Below are 17876 nucleotides of genomic sequence, written 5' to 3' on the forward strand. Positions count from 1 at the left end.
TCTTTCATCATGTGCCTTTAATTTAACTCTTTTCATCATTTGGTTCTACAGCCTTCAGGAAAAAACAAAGCAGCCACACCGGTGGGCTGCACCGGTCAATCAATCAATCCTGGCCTCTGCGCTCTCACCATTTCACACCTTAAATGGCTAATCAACCCCTGTGTTTCCGTCCGTGCTGTACGAAATGCTGCACAGCTGCTGCCATTAATCTACTCAGCAGCCTGTCATGGTGGAAAAGTACTTCATTAGAAGAAAATGATGCTTTTAGGTAAGAATTATGCATGCAGTAATATAAGCTTTTATTTCGCCTCAAGCACGGACACACTATCTGTCACGGACATGCATCCATCCATCTTTCTAGAGGCCTTGCGGTCTTTAAAATGCAGAGAAAGGTTTGGTACACCGTTGTTCTTCCTGCCTTCTGTACCTCACAGCAGCTCAGTTTCTGGTAAGTGGGAAACTAACCTTGACAAGTGGGAGGTTTGTGCTTCATCACCTTCTCTGCAAACGCTGCAGCCTCTTTCACCAAAGGATGACAGAGGTGAGCTCTGTTATTTTTGTATTGTTTTTTCTCGCGGCAGGGTCACATTACACCCCGTCTGTCTACAGTCCGCAGCATTCCAAAAGCCTCTCCCCAGAAGGCCACGCTGGAGACACGCGGAGGCAACGGAAAGGCGTTCAAAAAAAATGGTTTGACCCTAAAAGCCGGATCAGCAGCTGAGGTTTATTATTTTAATTTGAATATCTTCACTCAAAATAAGATGCAAGCTTTTTCCAATTACTGCACGCCTGAGAAAAAGGGCCTTCTAATTAAACGACAATAAAGCTATTGGCCACTAGATGAGAGAAATTATAGAAGTACAGTTTAGAAAGGTCATTGAGCTCAAATCGGCATCTCTACTTTGTGAATTATGGTCAAATTACTTGAAAATACACTTTTTTTATTTCAGAGAAATAACACACAACCTCGACCATGAAAAACTATTTTCCTGGCGGCGGCTTTAAACAACGAGGTTTAACTGAATTAACCCCCAGCCCTTTGTTCTCAGATGGGACGCATAGTGCCAAAATTGTCCTTGACCGGTACCAAGATTTAACCATTATGTTGTGTGAATCAGAGAAAATCAGAGACGTGTTTCAGTGCTTTACATCATGAAGGTTCCTGAAAGACAAAATCTCATCTTCTATCACAATGTAGCAGGTAAAAATAATGAGTAGAAGCTACGGTCCATTTTATATCATTGCTACTAAAGCAAAGCAGTAAAGTGCCTTTTATTTTCCTGTAGTACTGCAGTGAGAGACCAGCGTTATTCTCTAGAACCCCCCCACACCAACCCGCCCCCTCGGCCGAAAACAACAGCCAGCGGGGGAAAGTGAGCAGCGCTGTCGCTGCTAGCAGATGCAGGATCAGCACCTTGGAGAGCGCCTCGACAGCTGAGCGGCTGGACCTCATCGCAGGGCCTCTGACCTGACGTGAGAAGAGCTTTCAGCAGCCCCCCCCCCCTCCCCAAAGGAGCATGTCTCCATCAGTGCTTGAATGTAACTGTAATGTAAGACCGACTCAAGTGCTGTGTTTAAGGACAATTTTGAGGTACTTACATGGAACATTTTGTGCTACCTTCACTTTCGCTACATTTGTTGAATTGCTTTAGTGGCTACACACAGATTCAGGTTACTAATATAAATATAATCTCCTCAGAAATGATAACATAATACGGTGGATTAAGTTACCCAGCAGCATATTAAAGGTTCTCTATGACTCTCAAGAGCATTAATAAAGCAGCAAACCAGTATTAAGTGTGCGGAGTAACGCCTACAGCCTCTGCACCGCTCCAATACAGCAGAGAAATCACCGCGTCCCAATGGAGCGCCGTTAGCACCGCGGCTGCGGATTGCACTGTTAGCGCTGCTAGCACTGTGGCTACTGTTTGCACCGTTAGCGCTGCTAGCACAGTGGCAGCTGACACCCCCTCAGATCACTGCGGTGTTTACAGAAGCAGAGGGCGGCTGTGGTGAGGACTTCTGGGACTCTTCAGTCGCTCAAACATGCGCTGTTTAAGTCGTCTGTCTGCCAGAAGCTCGCAACCACACTTAGAAAGACAACAACTTTCCATTCAATCCTTTCTAGTCGGTGTCGATAACAAGTGAGCCGTGTTAGTGTGTTGAGGTATTGATTACTGCGGTGTTGACTTGCCCTTCAGGATCACTCAGCCGACCTCTCTGCTATACCGCTGAAGGGTTTAAGATGCTACGTGTCTGTGGCACTTTTATGTCCCTGTTCCCAATGTTTTTATGAATTTACTGTAATCAAGGGCTTTCCATAAGAAAAAAATAGGTTGGAAAATATTGCAACCATTTGCCTAAAGACTTGGAAAGCATATTCCAAACAGTCCATAACACAATAGTCGGTAGGAGGTAAAAGACCTGCATTCAAAATCTTAACAGACTAAAGAGCATCAATATATCTTCAGTAAAGTATCTTTAGTGCAACTAATGACAACACAAATTGCATCGAGACACGTCCCATATGGTGCGTATTTATCTTTATTCTTAATGCTTTCAAATAAAGGGCAAATCCACACGCAGATGATTAGATAGCAGCGGAGTTTTCGCTGTTCTTGCCCCAGTGTTTGTTTGTCTCGGTGTTACATGTTGATTAAATAAATGCATAAATTCTTTCCCTCTGGGATGTATCGTAGTAGAAGAAAATAAAAGTAAAGTACCTCAGAATTGTTCTAAAGGATGGTAATTCAGTCAATGTAGGGACTAGATGGTGGAGCTGCAAAGGCATTTGTCAAAGAGGAAGTAGACAGGTGTCACAACCTCAGGGCCTTTCTTCTTCAGTGGAACTGACCACAATATCTCACCGTAGACCACGAGTCCCGCCGGTCTGTGATCGTAAAATATATACGACGTCTCGTTGGTGATGAGGCTTTATTTTCCACATGTGTATCTCTGGGAATTCTCTCGCTGAAGTACATTCGAATATTTTCCTTGTGCTCTGCTTGGTTTTTCCGTCCCATGTTTCTTTTTTTGGGGGGGGAGGCTTTGATTTATCCATCTCGCTCTGCCCCTTTACTCTCAGCAGGAAGCGTTCAAACCCAGAGTGCAATTTGCACCGCGTCGGTCGTGGAGTCTCCGCTTCGGGGTAACGCGATACAGAGATGCACACGCTGATGAGAAGGCAGCGACAGAACGGACTCAAATGAGCCTGATAAGCCGCCGCCCGGGGAGCTCTGGGAAAGGATTTGCCTAATTGGCAAATTTGTTCAACTTAGATAGCGGCAACCATTGCCGAACGGTACCGCGCATTAAACCGAGCCAACCGGGCCTCGCGGCAGTCTGCTGGTGGCGGGGTAACGTGGTGTCAAGGTCACCGTGGCGACCGTTGAACAGCAGCAAATTCAAACGGGAGTTACATGAAAAACCGGTCCGCATGCGTCGTTCTAACTTTAGGTCTAGTTTGGCAACGGACCGTCAGACAGCAAATTAAACAAATTGCAGATATATTCAAAGCAGCTTCAGCTGGTCGGCAGGGGGTCCGCGGACCACGCAGCATCATTTTTCTGATAGCTCCGAGCGGTTTGAAGAAGTTGAGACTTGGCGGTCCAACAGGCCCGGAGCAATCTGTGTTCACGTGGCGAGTATTAAATCTTAAACTTAAACCCCCCAAAAAATGCGTGTCCATTTCAACTCTTTCGAGTTCCCACTGACGTTCATCACTGCATCGGGTCTGAACACTCAATTATTCTGAAAGCAGATGTGTTGCCCATCCGTTCACAATCATTCAAATGGGAAGTGAAGGCCTCGCAGCAGGGTTTGTTCCATCTGATTCAATTAGGCTCGAGTCTCCTCCTCCCCGAACCCTCTCTGCCTTCCCCCGGTCACATATGTGGCCTTTTTCTCAACGCAACAATGACTTTCACGACATCACATTAAACAAATGAGCCCTCCGAATCTGACAGCAGCATATTCTGGAGGCGGGGGTGGCTAAACCCTTGTTGTGTCCTTGGTTTATCTCCCCACCGTCTCTGGAAATGTTGTGTTGATCACTGAATAATTACATTTTAAGTACTTCAAATGACTTTGGATGAGAGGCTTGATGATTAATTACACTTGGTATGGAATACTTGGGCGGTTAATGTGGGGCTAATGATTGGAAAATAGTTTTTTTCTATAGTTTTGGGGATCATTTTTGTGTTTTGAATCTCCACCACTAAACTTTTGCACTAACAAAGGCATCCGCTATTCCTTTACTTGAGGACGTGAGCACTGAAAAAAGTCTGTGTCGTTCCAGAGTCACACCTCAATTTATAATTACAACGCATAAATGCAATTTGAATTTGTTCTACTGAGGTTTGGACGTTTCAAACTGGCCCAGCTGATCGGCCGGGCTTTCAGCAGCTTCACTTACACAGTAATTAGTCAGAAAACAATAAAAAAGTTTGAGTTTGAGATGCCTGGTGACGCTATAAACTCCTGAGTAACGAATAAATAATGAACGCAATTGTCTGCGACAGTTACGTTCCCTTATGGTGGCCTAATTGTTTTCTTAGAACAAGATTAAATATTTATTATTTATTATTTATTAATTATGCATGACATTATTATGGCCGTGATCTTTATCCCGCGGGGATTTCCATTTCAGTTCGGAGTTTTTATTGTTTTCAATTCAAACTTTTTGCATAATGACATAAACTCTGCAGATCAACACTATGGTTATTATGCAAACGATGGATATATTTCTGGTGTTTAAAGCATCTCATACGAGGAGGACGTTGATCGTATTCATCCAACCTAAGTTGATAACAGATTGCATTGATCTCATTTAGAGTGACGAGCGTAGATGATATGAATGTTTTAAGTAATAAAGTATAAATTCTAAGTACCCTTCTCATGACTTTTGATGCTTTTACATGAATGGAAAACTGTGTCTTTTAGCGCCGTGCCCTTTAGCTCAGTGGTGCTAACCTGAGTGTTTTTTAATAAATATTATCATAGTGTCAAAACCTCAACCGTACTCTGAGCTTTTCTGTACTTATATATTGACTTCTTCATCTCTTGGCAAAAGGGAACTTTAATCAAACTTTGGCTTTGAGAAAAACGATTAAGAGATTATGATGATCCAAACAGAACCAGTAATGTAATAGCTTCCACATCACAGGGCACATAATCTGTTTTCTAAACCGCTCCCCGTCACTAAAAAGTAGAGCCAACTGAAAAGAATTGGCCTCCTCGACTCCTTGCCACCAATAAACTGGAGCGGATGTAAGCTGTTTGCGCGCGATACGTTCTCTGTGGTCTGACAGATTATTGCCTCTCTCGCTGCTGGGACAGATAATACGGCATTCTCTGATTTTCATTAACATCCCACACAGCAGCGCGGCTCACTCCCGCGTGGTTTAGTTACGGCGAGATGCGGATAAAGCCCCTTTCACTGTCTGGGAGCGGCGACATCGGGGGACTTCAGGCCGCAAAGTCGACTGTTCAGCGCCTCAGGTCAACTGGGCAATTATCGCCAATGTGAAAATATGAATCTCCATCAGGGTTCCGAAACAGTCCAATAAATGTCAAGGCCGAAATAACTACGGCCGGGAATACACAGGTCGCACTGCGGCGTGACCTCGGTCTGTCTGACCGCCGGTTAGGAGAAAGGCCTCAACCTCTCAGCGGCGTCTAAAGTCACGGAAAAACCGAAGAGGAGAACCGACCGCGATCACCGACTTCTGATGCGAGTGGTGCAAGTCACAGCTGGATTCTGCCGCTGCATTATTTACTATTACCGCTCTCTTTGTTAGCCGCCCGCATTAATGAATGCATGAGGAGTTGCCTATTTGATGACCACGATGCAAGCGGGAGGCTCGCGGTACATCGATGCTCCATTTGTGAGAGCTGAATCATTCATCGCACACACACAGACACACACACACACACACACACACACACACACACACACACACACACACACACACACACACACACAGCTGTGTGCTGTGGACAGAGCCCATATACTTTTTAACACTTTTATAGATATGGAAAATTACCTCAAACAAGGAAACGAAATGTGTTTATTCCAGTGGCAAAAAAACAGGAAGAGGAATCATAGTAAGTCCCCTTTAAGTGAGCTAGCTGGGTAATTGATTGGGTTTTTATTTATCTCACTGTACAGTGATCTGGTGACTCCATAAAAAAGTCCAAATATAACAGTCCTCTTAAAGTCAGACGCCAAAATAAATAGGCCAACGCTGTGTGGAAAGATTTATCAGTCCCTCGTGTTTTTGAGAACGTTGTCATGGGTCAAATTCCTTTTAATAACCTGTCCTTGTATTAAGGAAATTGTCACCATCTTCACTTCCTGTTTTAATTTGTAGACTATCGATTCACCTCACTATTTAATCAGCAAGTTCTGCACACGGACCATGAGCTCCTCAGGTATTTGTCCACCTGTGACTTTGTTTAAGCCTCAGATATACTTCTGGTTTCCAATAAATGAACCACTTTGAACTGCTCCTTGTCCTCTTGGTATTCTGCTCTGCTCCAGCGCACAGCAACCATGACAGGAACATGTTTAGTATTGTTGCCCTGCTGTAAGACCTGTGATCTCAAATATAGAGAAATGCTAAAATTAGAGTCAGGGATGCTGCCGCTGTGCTTTGAAATGTGCTGCTGGGGTGGTCCCTCTGTTTGCGGATGGATCACAGGCCGCGCCTCGAAGTAAATGCAAAGCTCCAGATGCTCGGGCAGCCGGGCTTTGATATCGACATCTCTGCCCGCCGAGGCTTCCCATGACGCCGCGCGACATCACAGCGCGACATCACAGCACTCAACCAGCACTGCCCGCAAGAGCCTCATTTTATATTCACAGGGAAAATTAAAACGTCTCTGACAGGCAGACGCACACAGAGGGAGAGAGAGGGGAACAAAAGTGAGAGTGAAATGAATACGCAACATCTAAATAAGTCATAGCCGCAGAGCCCGAGGAATGTAGCAAACAGAGAACTAAGCGACGCACGCGGACGGATATTACTCCGCCAGCGAATGAATAATCTAGCCTCTCGGGAAAAAAAAAACCAAGCGAGTCGGAGGAAACAAACAAACGGCCTCCGCGGCTCATCAACCAAAAAGCGAAGACGCGGCGTGGAGCACCAGACGGAGGGCCGCCGCCCCGCGGGGCCACACGGGTGGGGGGGGGCGGGGGATGTTCCTCGTCTCCTCACCTGAGCCACGGGCACGCCCTCCGGGGGCCGACAGTGCAGCACTATCATGCCGTCCAGGGGCACCTCGGTGCCTTGCGGGTCCTGCTCAAAGTTCTTCCTCAGGTCTGCGGGAGAGAACAAACGGCCGGTGTCAAAGAGCAACAAAAAGAAATAAAAAATCACGCCGCCATGTTTGTGGAATAACCTTGTGACGGACAACAAGGACGCGGCGGCCCTCGAAGTGACATGCTGCTTACAGGCGATGCGGACGGTGGCCTTGCGGCTCTTGGAGGTCCCCAGGTGACTCCAGGCGACGCACAGGCACCAGTAGTCCTCGGGGCCGTGGAAGTCCTCCACCTGCTGCCGGGACACGTTGATCGTCACCTCGCGGTTCTTCAGCCCTGCGGACGAGACGGGTGATTTCTGGGATTAGCATCTTATCACAGGAGAGGGATGAAGACGTGCGGCGACGGAGATCTCAACGTTGTGATAAGTTTATCAGCAGTGAGCCGATCCACCATTTGCCAGGAGGACGAGGAGGAGGATCAGAGCAACAAAAAGGAAAAATAATTTCAAGGATCTTACTGGGATAACAGTTTAAGCCCCAGAGTGTTCTCATGTCCGGTTAGGAGTTCACAGCGCTCACCACTTCATGCGAATGTTGAACATGAACGTCATTAGCGGCCTTTTGATAAACCCTCGCTCGCTGAAACAGATGGCCACGGGTTGGAGTGGGGGATTGTTAGCGAGGCCTAACATCCCCTTTGAGTCTCTGCTAAACATAATCCATTTACACACAAGTGACGCTAAACGCTATCCAGTGGAGGCATTAAGTGAGCGGCGGAACACATCAGCCGGTTATTGTTTTAAGGAAGAGCGGGAGCACTCTTGATTCTGCAAGAACACTGAGCGAAGAGCTGTAACATGAGAACCCTCCCCGCCCTCCTCCCCCATGCAATTAGATACTTCATCTGAACACAGGCGCACTTGGAATCCTCTATTTCTGCAGCAGGACTGTGACTCAACGTGACCCCCCCCGGCCCTTTGCTGTTGTCTGCGTATCGTCTGGGATGCAGCTCATAATGAGCGTTTCCCTCAGACAGCTGACGGGAATTTAAAAGCCTGGTATTTCAATTATGCCACACTATAAACAAAAGATGACAGGCGGGGGCCATTCATGCATTATATATGCGTGACTGTATTTGCTGTCTTGCAACTTGGAACCGACAAACGATGTCCGGAAACCTTAATTGATGCATTAACATAATTATGCATAAACGAACACATGCATCATGCGATTATTACAGATGTGACAGGTGTCTACTCTCCTAGGAATGCGCACCGTCATCAAAGAACCAACCTCTCAAAGACATATTATTAACATTGACGAGCAGATGATAGAAGACAATGTGTGCTTTGTACCGCCGTGGAACGGCGATGGGATCACGTCACATCTCGGAAAAATCTCCCCTTTAAACAGTAAGATTCCAAACTCCTTCTTACCAACGGATTTTTCGCGAGCTTTTATTCCAAAGGCAGCGAATCGATAACGGTTGTGCTTTACACTGATTTCTGGCACAGCTAACACGTCACGCCTCGCAGCAGCTGCCGAGGAATCACTGTAAAGCTCGGCCTCTTGTGTCTTATTGCTTAATTACGCGGCGGCGCACTTAGAGGCGTCGTCTCTCCACAGGCTCTCGCCCTCATGCTGAACATGGCGGGCGGCTGAGGCAGGCGCCCGGGATTAAATGCAAACTAATAATACAAAATGAAAGGTTATCAAAGGGAGCCTAATGAAGTAATGTAAAACAGTGATGTTCTCTGAAGACACTGTAATCCTCCGTGCACACAGACACACACACTCGACTCCTCCTTTCCACCGCTGCAAATTAGAGCCTTAATCAACATGGCTGATTAAGTGAGAGTGATTCAGATTCAACTACGAGGAAATAAAAACACTCCATTTCCCTCGGGAACGGGTGCAATTGGGGTGATTGTCGCGAGCGGCTTCGTCAGGTCGCCACAGCGCCGTGACGTTGCCTCGATGCAGAAATAAATAGGTCAAGTCAGATTGAGTCACTTTGAACCGCATTAGTTGAGCAGTGCAGGATGGAGCTGCGCAGATGTTCTACAGGTGTTGATGCTAACACGTGGTCGGATGTATTGAAGCCAAAACGCCGTTTCTTTTATTATAGAATAGGATCCAATGTTTGCCACAAATATTATTAATAGTTTAGTGGACACATGAATCTAAAACTGGCTTCGAGTGTGTTTATGTTATAACAACCTTGCATCCAAACTTCAGGTGCTTTTTGAGGAGCAGGATTGTGACCAGAGGAGACGTGAGAGTGGGTTTAGTTACGTGGTTTCCCTTTTCTCATAATCATGCCTCCTCATCTTTATTATTGATCCACCGAGATGATTAAAGAGATTCTCTCCAAAAGGCGACACCATTTATGATCGCGAGAAAAGGGGAATTTGAGAAAACAAAAAGCAATAAATTACAATAAAAACAGCAGGAAAAGCAAACCGTATTATATGCAAACACACAGGGAATAGCAGCAATACATATAAACGCACACTGGTGGGTGGGGGCTGTTGGTGTGAGCGAGGGCCGCGGCGTTTTTGCGCCGAAGGCGAGACAAACAAAGACAGAAATCAGAAAGACACTCGGACTCCGGGGTCCCGTCGCATCAGAGCGCTCAGCGCTCCTTCCCCGGGTCGCCTGCGAGCAACGACACCCGGCATGAGATATCATCCAATAACGGCTCGGTCACGTCGACGACTCTCCCCCCCCCCCCCACCCCCCCCGGGGTCCCCGGCCACCTGTTTTCTGTGACGCCGCTGTCTCCTTCAGACAAAGTACCACGAAGCCTCGACAGCGGCCCTCGAGTGGGAGCAGCTTCCACGCGCCGCTTTAATCACGCCAACGCGTCTCCAACCAAACGACGGCGTGGGGAAGAGATATGCCTTTCATGACGCCCCCCCCCCCCCCCCCCTTTTCTTTGTGCCTGGCACGGGGCCCGTGGTGTGATTTCTCCCGGCTTTGGCCCGCTGCTCCGCCCTGGCGGCGTCTATGTAAAAAAAGGGCCCCCCCCCCGCGGGAGCCAGGCGGTGCCAGCGACAAGAGGCTCCGGATCCAAGCAGCCCACGGGGAGCCATATCGCGAGGAGGTGGGGGGGGGGTGGGGGTAGTCCCGTGGGGGATTTAGAGAACTCTGTCGGTCGCGTACACAGCGGGTGACGCGGCGAGGCGGGCGGATACGGCTTCCGGGAGCTTCGCGGGGGAACGCTTGTGTGATGCGACATGGCGGCGTGCGGGCTCGGGCCGAGGGCCAAACACAGACGAACCCTGCTAGACAAGCGGAACATGCTCCCAGCAACATCTTCAGCATGGTCCCAGCTGGGTGTGTGTCTGTGTGTGTGTGTCTGTGTGTGTGTGTCATACTCAATCCCGGAACCATTGGGACACATTACTCCGCGCATAAAAATAATCATGATAATTCAGCCATTTTAATGCTGCGAGTCCTTATTTGCCTCATTCCCCCCGTCGCCTGGTTTATCCCCCCAAAAGCTGTGTGCCTGCTTATTAAGAGCCAGTTTTGCATAGACAAGTAGCTTTTACTCCGTGGGCCCACTTCACTTCTTCCACTCTCATCTCCTCGACTGATACTGACGCAGAGAGACCGAGGCCTCTCAGTCCGCACCTTCCCCCCGCCTTTTGTCCCGGGGGGACGCGCCCGATGGCGGATGGTATCTCTCGGGCCGGCCCGGGATCACAACGCCCCAACAGGGGAGTCGGTCCTTGACAACAGGGATAGAGATCCGTCCTCCTTTGATCGCTCACCCTGCATTCAAACGCTTTCCCTCAATCACTATCTCGTCCATCGGCCCGAATGTGCAGCCGCCGCTCTCCCCTCCTCCTTCGAGAACGGCCGGCGCGGTGTCCGCTTTCAGGCTCTCCACTTTCCGGCGTCCTCGCTCTCATCCTCCACCCCTCTTATCTCTCCATCAGGGTATCATGCTTTCAGTCTACGGGGCACAGATATCCCCTCGGTTCCTCCTTCCCCTCCGCTCTCCTTTCACCCCGTCCTTCAACGATCCACCGACTCTCGTCACTCGTTCGCCATCTCGTTCGCCTCATTTGGGCAGAAAGTCTTCTGGGACAAGTCACAGCGAGCAGTCTGCTGTGTTTTGTTTTACGGGAATTGCTTGCGTCTTTTATTTTGTCTTTGTACTCCCAGCCCCTTGCCCCTGTAGGGAACAGAAACCGAGTGATTTACCGTCAATAAAGAATGGATACGGCTTCCAGAAATCGCTCTAAGGAGTTTATCGGTGCAAGCTGTTTTCCTGAAGGGCGCCTCAAACGGTTCCACGGAATATCCAGCTGAGCCTTGTCTGCCTGCAGTTTATCAAAAGGTTTAACCATTGCATGTGATATGGACACACTACTGCAATAGCCGTGTTGATCAATGTTCCCTGAAAATCCTGACTTTGGGTCAAAAGATAATCATTTTACTAAGTATGATGTCCTTTCCTTCCCGGGTGCGTGTCTTTCTGTCCACAGCGTCGGAGTAGAGACTTGAGAACATTCACTCTACCGATGCTGATCGGCCTCCTGTTTCCTGATTCGCGTTCGGTGCCTTTAGTGCCGCTGAGGAGGTGCACACACATTAACGACAGATTTTGCCGCTCGTAAAGCCAGAAACTATGTTTCCGCAACATCATTACGTCCACTCCGGACGGGTAAAACACTCCCTCGCGTGTGCACAGTGCAGATTTACACCTTTTCTCAAACAGCTATGCCTTCCCGCGGGGACACTTGCAACCGGCGCGAGGAACGCTCGGTGATTCTTCTAAAATCTGTGGGAACAAATCTTCATCCGTCTAAACTGATACTGTAAACTCCGTTGCACTTGCTTCCCCACCCTGACTCAGCAGATGTGGACCGCAGCGCTGAGCCTCTGGCCCACATTCTGCTTCTCTTTAGGTCGGTTTTCAGTCAAACACAACAAGCTACACTTGTGAAGATGGACAATGTTAGTAAAGTAAACGTTTGTGCTTTGTAGTCTTCATCACAGGTCCCATTCCACCCCGGTGTTGTTCACGCAGTGAACCCTCGATGGGCCCAATTATCCACCAGAACCGCTGGTAATATGAAATACGAAAATGGTTGGTTATACAATGCAAATAAGTAAAAGGGCCAAAATCTGCCAAATCGATACCTTTTCTTATTAAAAAGCTGCTATTGCACTCGTCTTGTAGGCGAGAGCCAAGCGGCGTGATGGATGAGCCTTTTAAGTTATGAATTAATTAATATTTTATTGTCTCCGAATGACTCGCCACAAAGCATTTAGCATTTATTTGTATTAATATATTGGTTAGGCGCTCGGTTGTAAGAAAACACCACTGAAAACTCATGCATCTCCAAACGAGGCAATTTGTCCGATGAACTGACTCATTAAGGGGGGTTTAATATTCTGAAAAGTAGTACTTGGCAGGACTTTGACGCGGTGGAGGCAGTTGTAGAGGAAACCAAGCCCAAGGCGGTAAGTTAAACCGCTCGGCTGTATTAGCTTACGTAAGCATTTTGCTGTGTCTATATTAGGCAACGGTATTCAGGGAAACATCCTTTTCATTACCCAGAGTGCAAAACTTCCAGAAGCTGCAATTTTGACATGTTTGACGGTTTTTCCGTTTGGTATTTCGGTATTTCGGTATTTCACCCTGAGTGTTTGGCACAAAAGGTGCGCGCAGCAGTTTGGTTTAAATGAGGCAGCACAGGTATTTTGGTGAACGCTGGCTCATTTATGTGGTAAAAATAGACATGCAGCCTCATGCATTCTGACAATAAGCCGGTGCCAACGGTAAAATGAATTACTACTTACGTGTACTTTTTTTTTTTTATAATGAAAACATACATTTCCAGTCAGTCAGTTATTGTAATTAAATCCCTACAAACAGGATAAATGTGATAAATCTGTGTCCTCCAATCAGACGAGCTTCCCACTGCGCCGAGGCCTCGCTCACACTGATCCGTCGCGTTTACGCTGAATCCCGAGCAAACAACAGCGGACGCACACAGAGACTTCTGCACACGCCGAGCGGGTTGGTTTGGTTTTGACATACAATCATGTCACAGCGACAAACAATGAGGCAGAGTATCACTCATTCCGTCTCCCTCTCGAAGGAAAACGGGCGATGTTTTCCCACTTTCGTTGTTGCTGACGACGGAATTTGTGTGAGTTAAGCACAGCGGATCACCAGAAGATTGGAACACTTCCCCGGACAATGTCGTATGAAACACGACGTGTCTCCAAGTGTCTCCACAAATCCTCATTAAATGCTGCACCATCGTCGTTTGTTGCTGTGCCTTATTATATTAACGTCTACAAACTCTGCGTCATCCAGACATTATTTTTTTCCCCGCTCTCCTCTCTTTTTAAGTGGCTCTATTTTCAAAATGCCACAGCTGTTCAAAAGGTACGAAGCCAATAATGAGACTGGCCGACAAGTTTAATGTTATCACCGCAGCCTTCTGTCTGCTTTAGCTTCCCGCCTAACTCCTTCCAAGTATTTCATTAGCGCTTTCTTCCTGCAACTCCACAGCTCGTCTCAGGAGCCTCTTAGGAATAATGGCCACGAAATCTGTTTACTTAAAACGGAAAGTTTGACAGTTAGCATACCGTTACCGTCTGCTAACTATGAAGCTAACGCCGGTTAAGCCTCATAGTTAGTATACAGTTACCGTCTGCTAACTATGAAGCTAACGCCGGTTTAGCTTGATAGTTAGCATACAGTTACCATCTGCTAACTATGAAGCTAACGCCGGTTTAGCTTGATAGTTAGCATACAGTTACCATCTGCTAACTATGAAGCTAACGCCGGTTTAGCTTGATAGTTAGCATACAGTTACCATCTGCTAACTATGAAGCTAACGCCGGTTTAGCCTCATAGTTAGTATACAGTTAGCGTCTGCTAACTATGAAGCTAACGCCGGTTTAGCCTCATAGTTAGTATAGTTACCGTCTGCTAACTATGAAGCTAACGCCGGTTTAGCCTCATAGTTAGTATAGTTACCGTCTGCTAACTATGAAGCTAACGCCGGTTTAGCTTGATAGTTAGCATAGTTACCGTCTGCTAACTATGAAGCTAATGCTGACTCAGCTTTGCCAGGAAGACAGGAAACAGTAAGCAGGTGTTGCCTTCAATGTTTGTGCTTTTTCCTTTAATACCTTAATACCCAAAACTCTCCAGTACTCATAACTGATCCAACCAAACTAATACTATGAAACTCAGTAAAGTGTCAATAACGGAGTCAGTCCTCACGATATTATCTCTACACTAAAGCAGGCGTCTTTCAAACCGCATTGCTCAAGAAAAAATGTAATAAACCCAAATCTAATAAACTCAAACTGATGGAAGCAACAAAGTGAGAGAATTGTTTGATGTCCAAGATTCAGTATCTTCTTTTATCTCACAAAACATTCCTTTATTGATCGATGCAACATATTTCATAGGTTGACAGCAAGCCCAGTTAATGGTTTGAATAGCACAACAGTGTTATTATTCATAATAACAGCATAATGATAATAAATGAGCTCTCATTACAGCCTACACTACATCCTGCGGCAATACATGACACCAGCAGCTGGTTTAAATCTCCAGAAGACAAAAGACGATGTTGCTGTGAGTATTGTTGAACTATTGGCCTGTGCACAACGTAGAGAGTGCAGAGGAATTGTCATTAACGGAGTAGCTGTATTGTCTCCGGGCAGAATGCAGTTTTTTACCCTCTTTCTGTCTCATCCTGCACCAAATAACCATAGTCTGTCCAGAACAGCGAGCTGTCAACAGCACGGGTTGTATTTGCTGTGAAATAAACAAAAACACACATCTTTAAAGCATCTCTCTTGACACATAATGAGGCTTAAGCTTGTGCGTCAGACGCCGTGTGCCTTTGCTGACTGTGCACTCGTTCCTCTGAGTTCTGTTTAATGGCTTCCGTGCGATACATCTCTTCCATATCCCTCCACATTTCAAGGGCTTTCACAAAACTAAGTAGCCTGAGCTCGACATTCGGGGAGAAGAACTCTCATTTTCTTCTGCTATAAATCTTAAGAAGTCACAAGACAGCTCGAGCTTACACGTCGCCATGGAAACGTTAGCTAGTTAGGATTAGCGCTCAGAGAGAATGAGGTGCAGTTATGAAATATTCAGCCATCACATGGATCTTTTTACTCTTTTCATGCAGCAGTCGAAGCCGTTCGCGGAAGCTTAAATGCCATTTATTTTTTCGTGTCTGCTACGCTCAGACTGAATCCGAGAAAAACGGCTTGACGTGAAGCTAAAATACAGTATGTCGCTAGCTGTCTGTGAACATCAGGGCCTCGGCCGAACGACGGTCAGGCCCGTGTCGCTGAGTCGGTCTGCAGTTGATCCACAGCTCTTCTTTGCCCAGGGCCCATTCTAATGTGACAGGTATAGCTGGGACGGGGTCGTCTGTTCATCCTCTCAGTGTGTAGCACGTCCGCCCATCTCGGCGCGAGGGCCACTAAGTGACCGACGGGGTTTGTAAAAACAATCACTAAACCTTCTGTATCTCACACCTGGGAAATAGTAACGCGTGTTCGCGCAGAAAAAGCCGCAGATCATCACAGAGAGCGGGGCCTCCCTCGAGGGCCTTCAATGCCGCCGCACTATATTGGAACACAAGCCTTTGAGCTTAGAGACAGACGTACGTTTGTGTTCAAGTCCCAGAAGGAAAAGAAAGCAATGAAATGGAAAAAAATATTCATCGAAGGGGGAGAGAGTGAATTGAACAACAAAACAAAGTTTTAATTTCTCTCCATGAGAATTACTGTAGAATTGATACGCAAACGAGAGTCTACAGTCCTACTCGCAGCTCTGAGGGTTACTTGTGTAAAGCAGTGATTTGAATGATGATTTCGGAGCTCTTTTGAATTCCCCAAAAAATATTAATTAAGACAAAAATGTCAATATTGTATTAAATCATCTGCTGTTAAACATCCGTCGCATGTCTGATGAGAGTAACACTGTGACATTAACTGTATCACCGCTTTCCCTGAATCAGTATTTTTACTTAAGTTCTTGACATTAAACTTCTCCGATCTGGGAAACAATCATAGGAGGCTGTTGGAGTGTGGGCTGCAAAACATGGCCAGAGTTGGTTAAAACCAAATGAAATTGGCATAAATTAAGGAACATTTTGTTCTGCACATTTTTTATTCCCTTTGATCCAATAAAGTGGCTGTAGCTTCTTAATATGCTCACGTCACGCCAGAGAGCATTTCATCTAAACTACATTCACTTTGACGAACACTCACAACACAATTGTGTTGGCTGACGCACTTTATTTTGAACTTTTATTCCTTTATTTTTCAAACTAACCCAAAGCCTTACATTTTATTCTATATTTTTTTTATTCCTCTTGCACTATGTTGTCTTATCTGTCCTGTTGTCCGTTGTCTAACTGTCTAACCGCCAAGCCAAATTCCTCCATGTCTGACATATTTCGATAGTAAATGTTTCCTGATTCCTGATTTTGTAGTTCAAAGTGTTGAAACACTGAGGCACTCAGCGGATCAGAGACAAGACGGAATGTTTCCTAAATAAACACTGAGCCCGGTCAGAAGGTTTTCTCTGCGTTGTGATGAAACAAAAACCACGGCTTCAGTCGCGTTAAAATAAACCCGAATGACCCACGTGGGAATGGTGCTGACCCGCGTTTCTTTGTTGCTTGTACGTTTTGGGCAAAGGTTCCAACAACTATTCATAAAACAGCCTAATTCCACGTGCGCTGTGTGTTGTTGCCTCATCCCACAGATGGTGATTGGGGGAATAAATACGCACACGCTGGACAGATCTTTCATCTTTACGAGCTACCGGGACAGCAGGATTTTTAACGTGTTCTCCCCTTTCCACTTTTATTCTCTTCTCCCGTCTGCAGTTGTCTTTGTCTCTCCCAGAGGAAACAGACATGAATGGTGATAAGGAGCCAGATGGGAGCGGAACAATGAATCCACACTAGAGGCAGTTCAAATTTAGAGGTCCATTGTTACCTGTGGAGGGAGATATTGATTGTTGCTGTGTGTGAAGTGAAGCATCAACACCGTGGCACTAATAGCAGCCGAGACCGGCTCATAAATATTTACCCTTCATCCTGACCTTTTTCAGCAAGTTTATAATCTGGTTAAATGTTCATCTCATGTTCAGTGCAGAAGTAGACCTCGTTTTATTAGTGCAGCTAATGTTTTAGTTGTGATCCACTCGCCTGGATGCTTTATAGGATCATAATAGAACAAGCATATTTATTTATTATTAAACGTTTCAATGTCAAGCAGCAGCTTCATCGTCCCGATGCTTCCGGCCAAACTTGAGAATCGGTCAATTGCACTTTTCGAGGAGAAAAAAGCGCCTGATTCAGTGTTTGTATTTGTTGTTATACCCATTGTGAAATGATGCAATAGAAGCAGACAGGAGCTTTGGAGAAAATAAAGGACATTTTCCTTTTGTGGTTTGAATTTGGAGTTAAAACAACAACAACAACAACTTCATTTCAGCGAGTTGCATCAGTAAAAGTCACCCAGAGCCAAACCCTAAAACGGAGAAGTGGCCTTTCATCCAAAAGTTGTCAATTCAGTTTTGATCAAATGTGACA

The 17876-nt window shown here is 46.3% G+C and overlaps 1 protein-coding gene across 1 annotated transcript in view; it reads right to left on the bottom strand.

Annotated features, from left to right (window-relative positions):
- LOC120831972 (netrin receptor UNC5D) overlaps positions 1 to 17876 on the bottom strand; it is a 94964-nt gene that overhangs the window by 21921 nt on the left and 55167 nt on the right. Inside the window, exons 3-4 of the mRNA XM_040197946.2 lie at positions 7454 to 7597; positions 7218 to 7321 (exon numbers count right to left, since the gene is read on the bottom strand). Of these exons, the coding sequence (XP_040053880.2) occupies positions 7218 to 7321; positions 7454 to 7597 (248 nt within the window). The remainder of the gene's footprint in view (positions 1 to 7217; positions 7322 to 7453; positions 7598 to 17876) is intronic.

The sequence above is a fragment of the Gasterosteus aculeatus genome, chromosome 14, assembly GCF_964276395.1.
Source record: "Gasterosteus aculeatus chromosome 14, fGasAcu3.hap1.1, whole genome shotgun sequence".
NCBI classification, from domain to species: Eukaryota; Metazoa; Chordata; class Actinopteri; order Perciformes; family Gasterosteidae; genus Gasterosteus; species Gasterosteus aculeatus.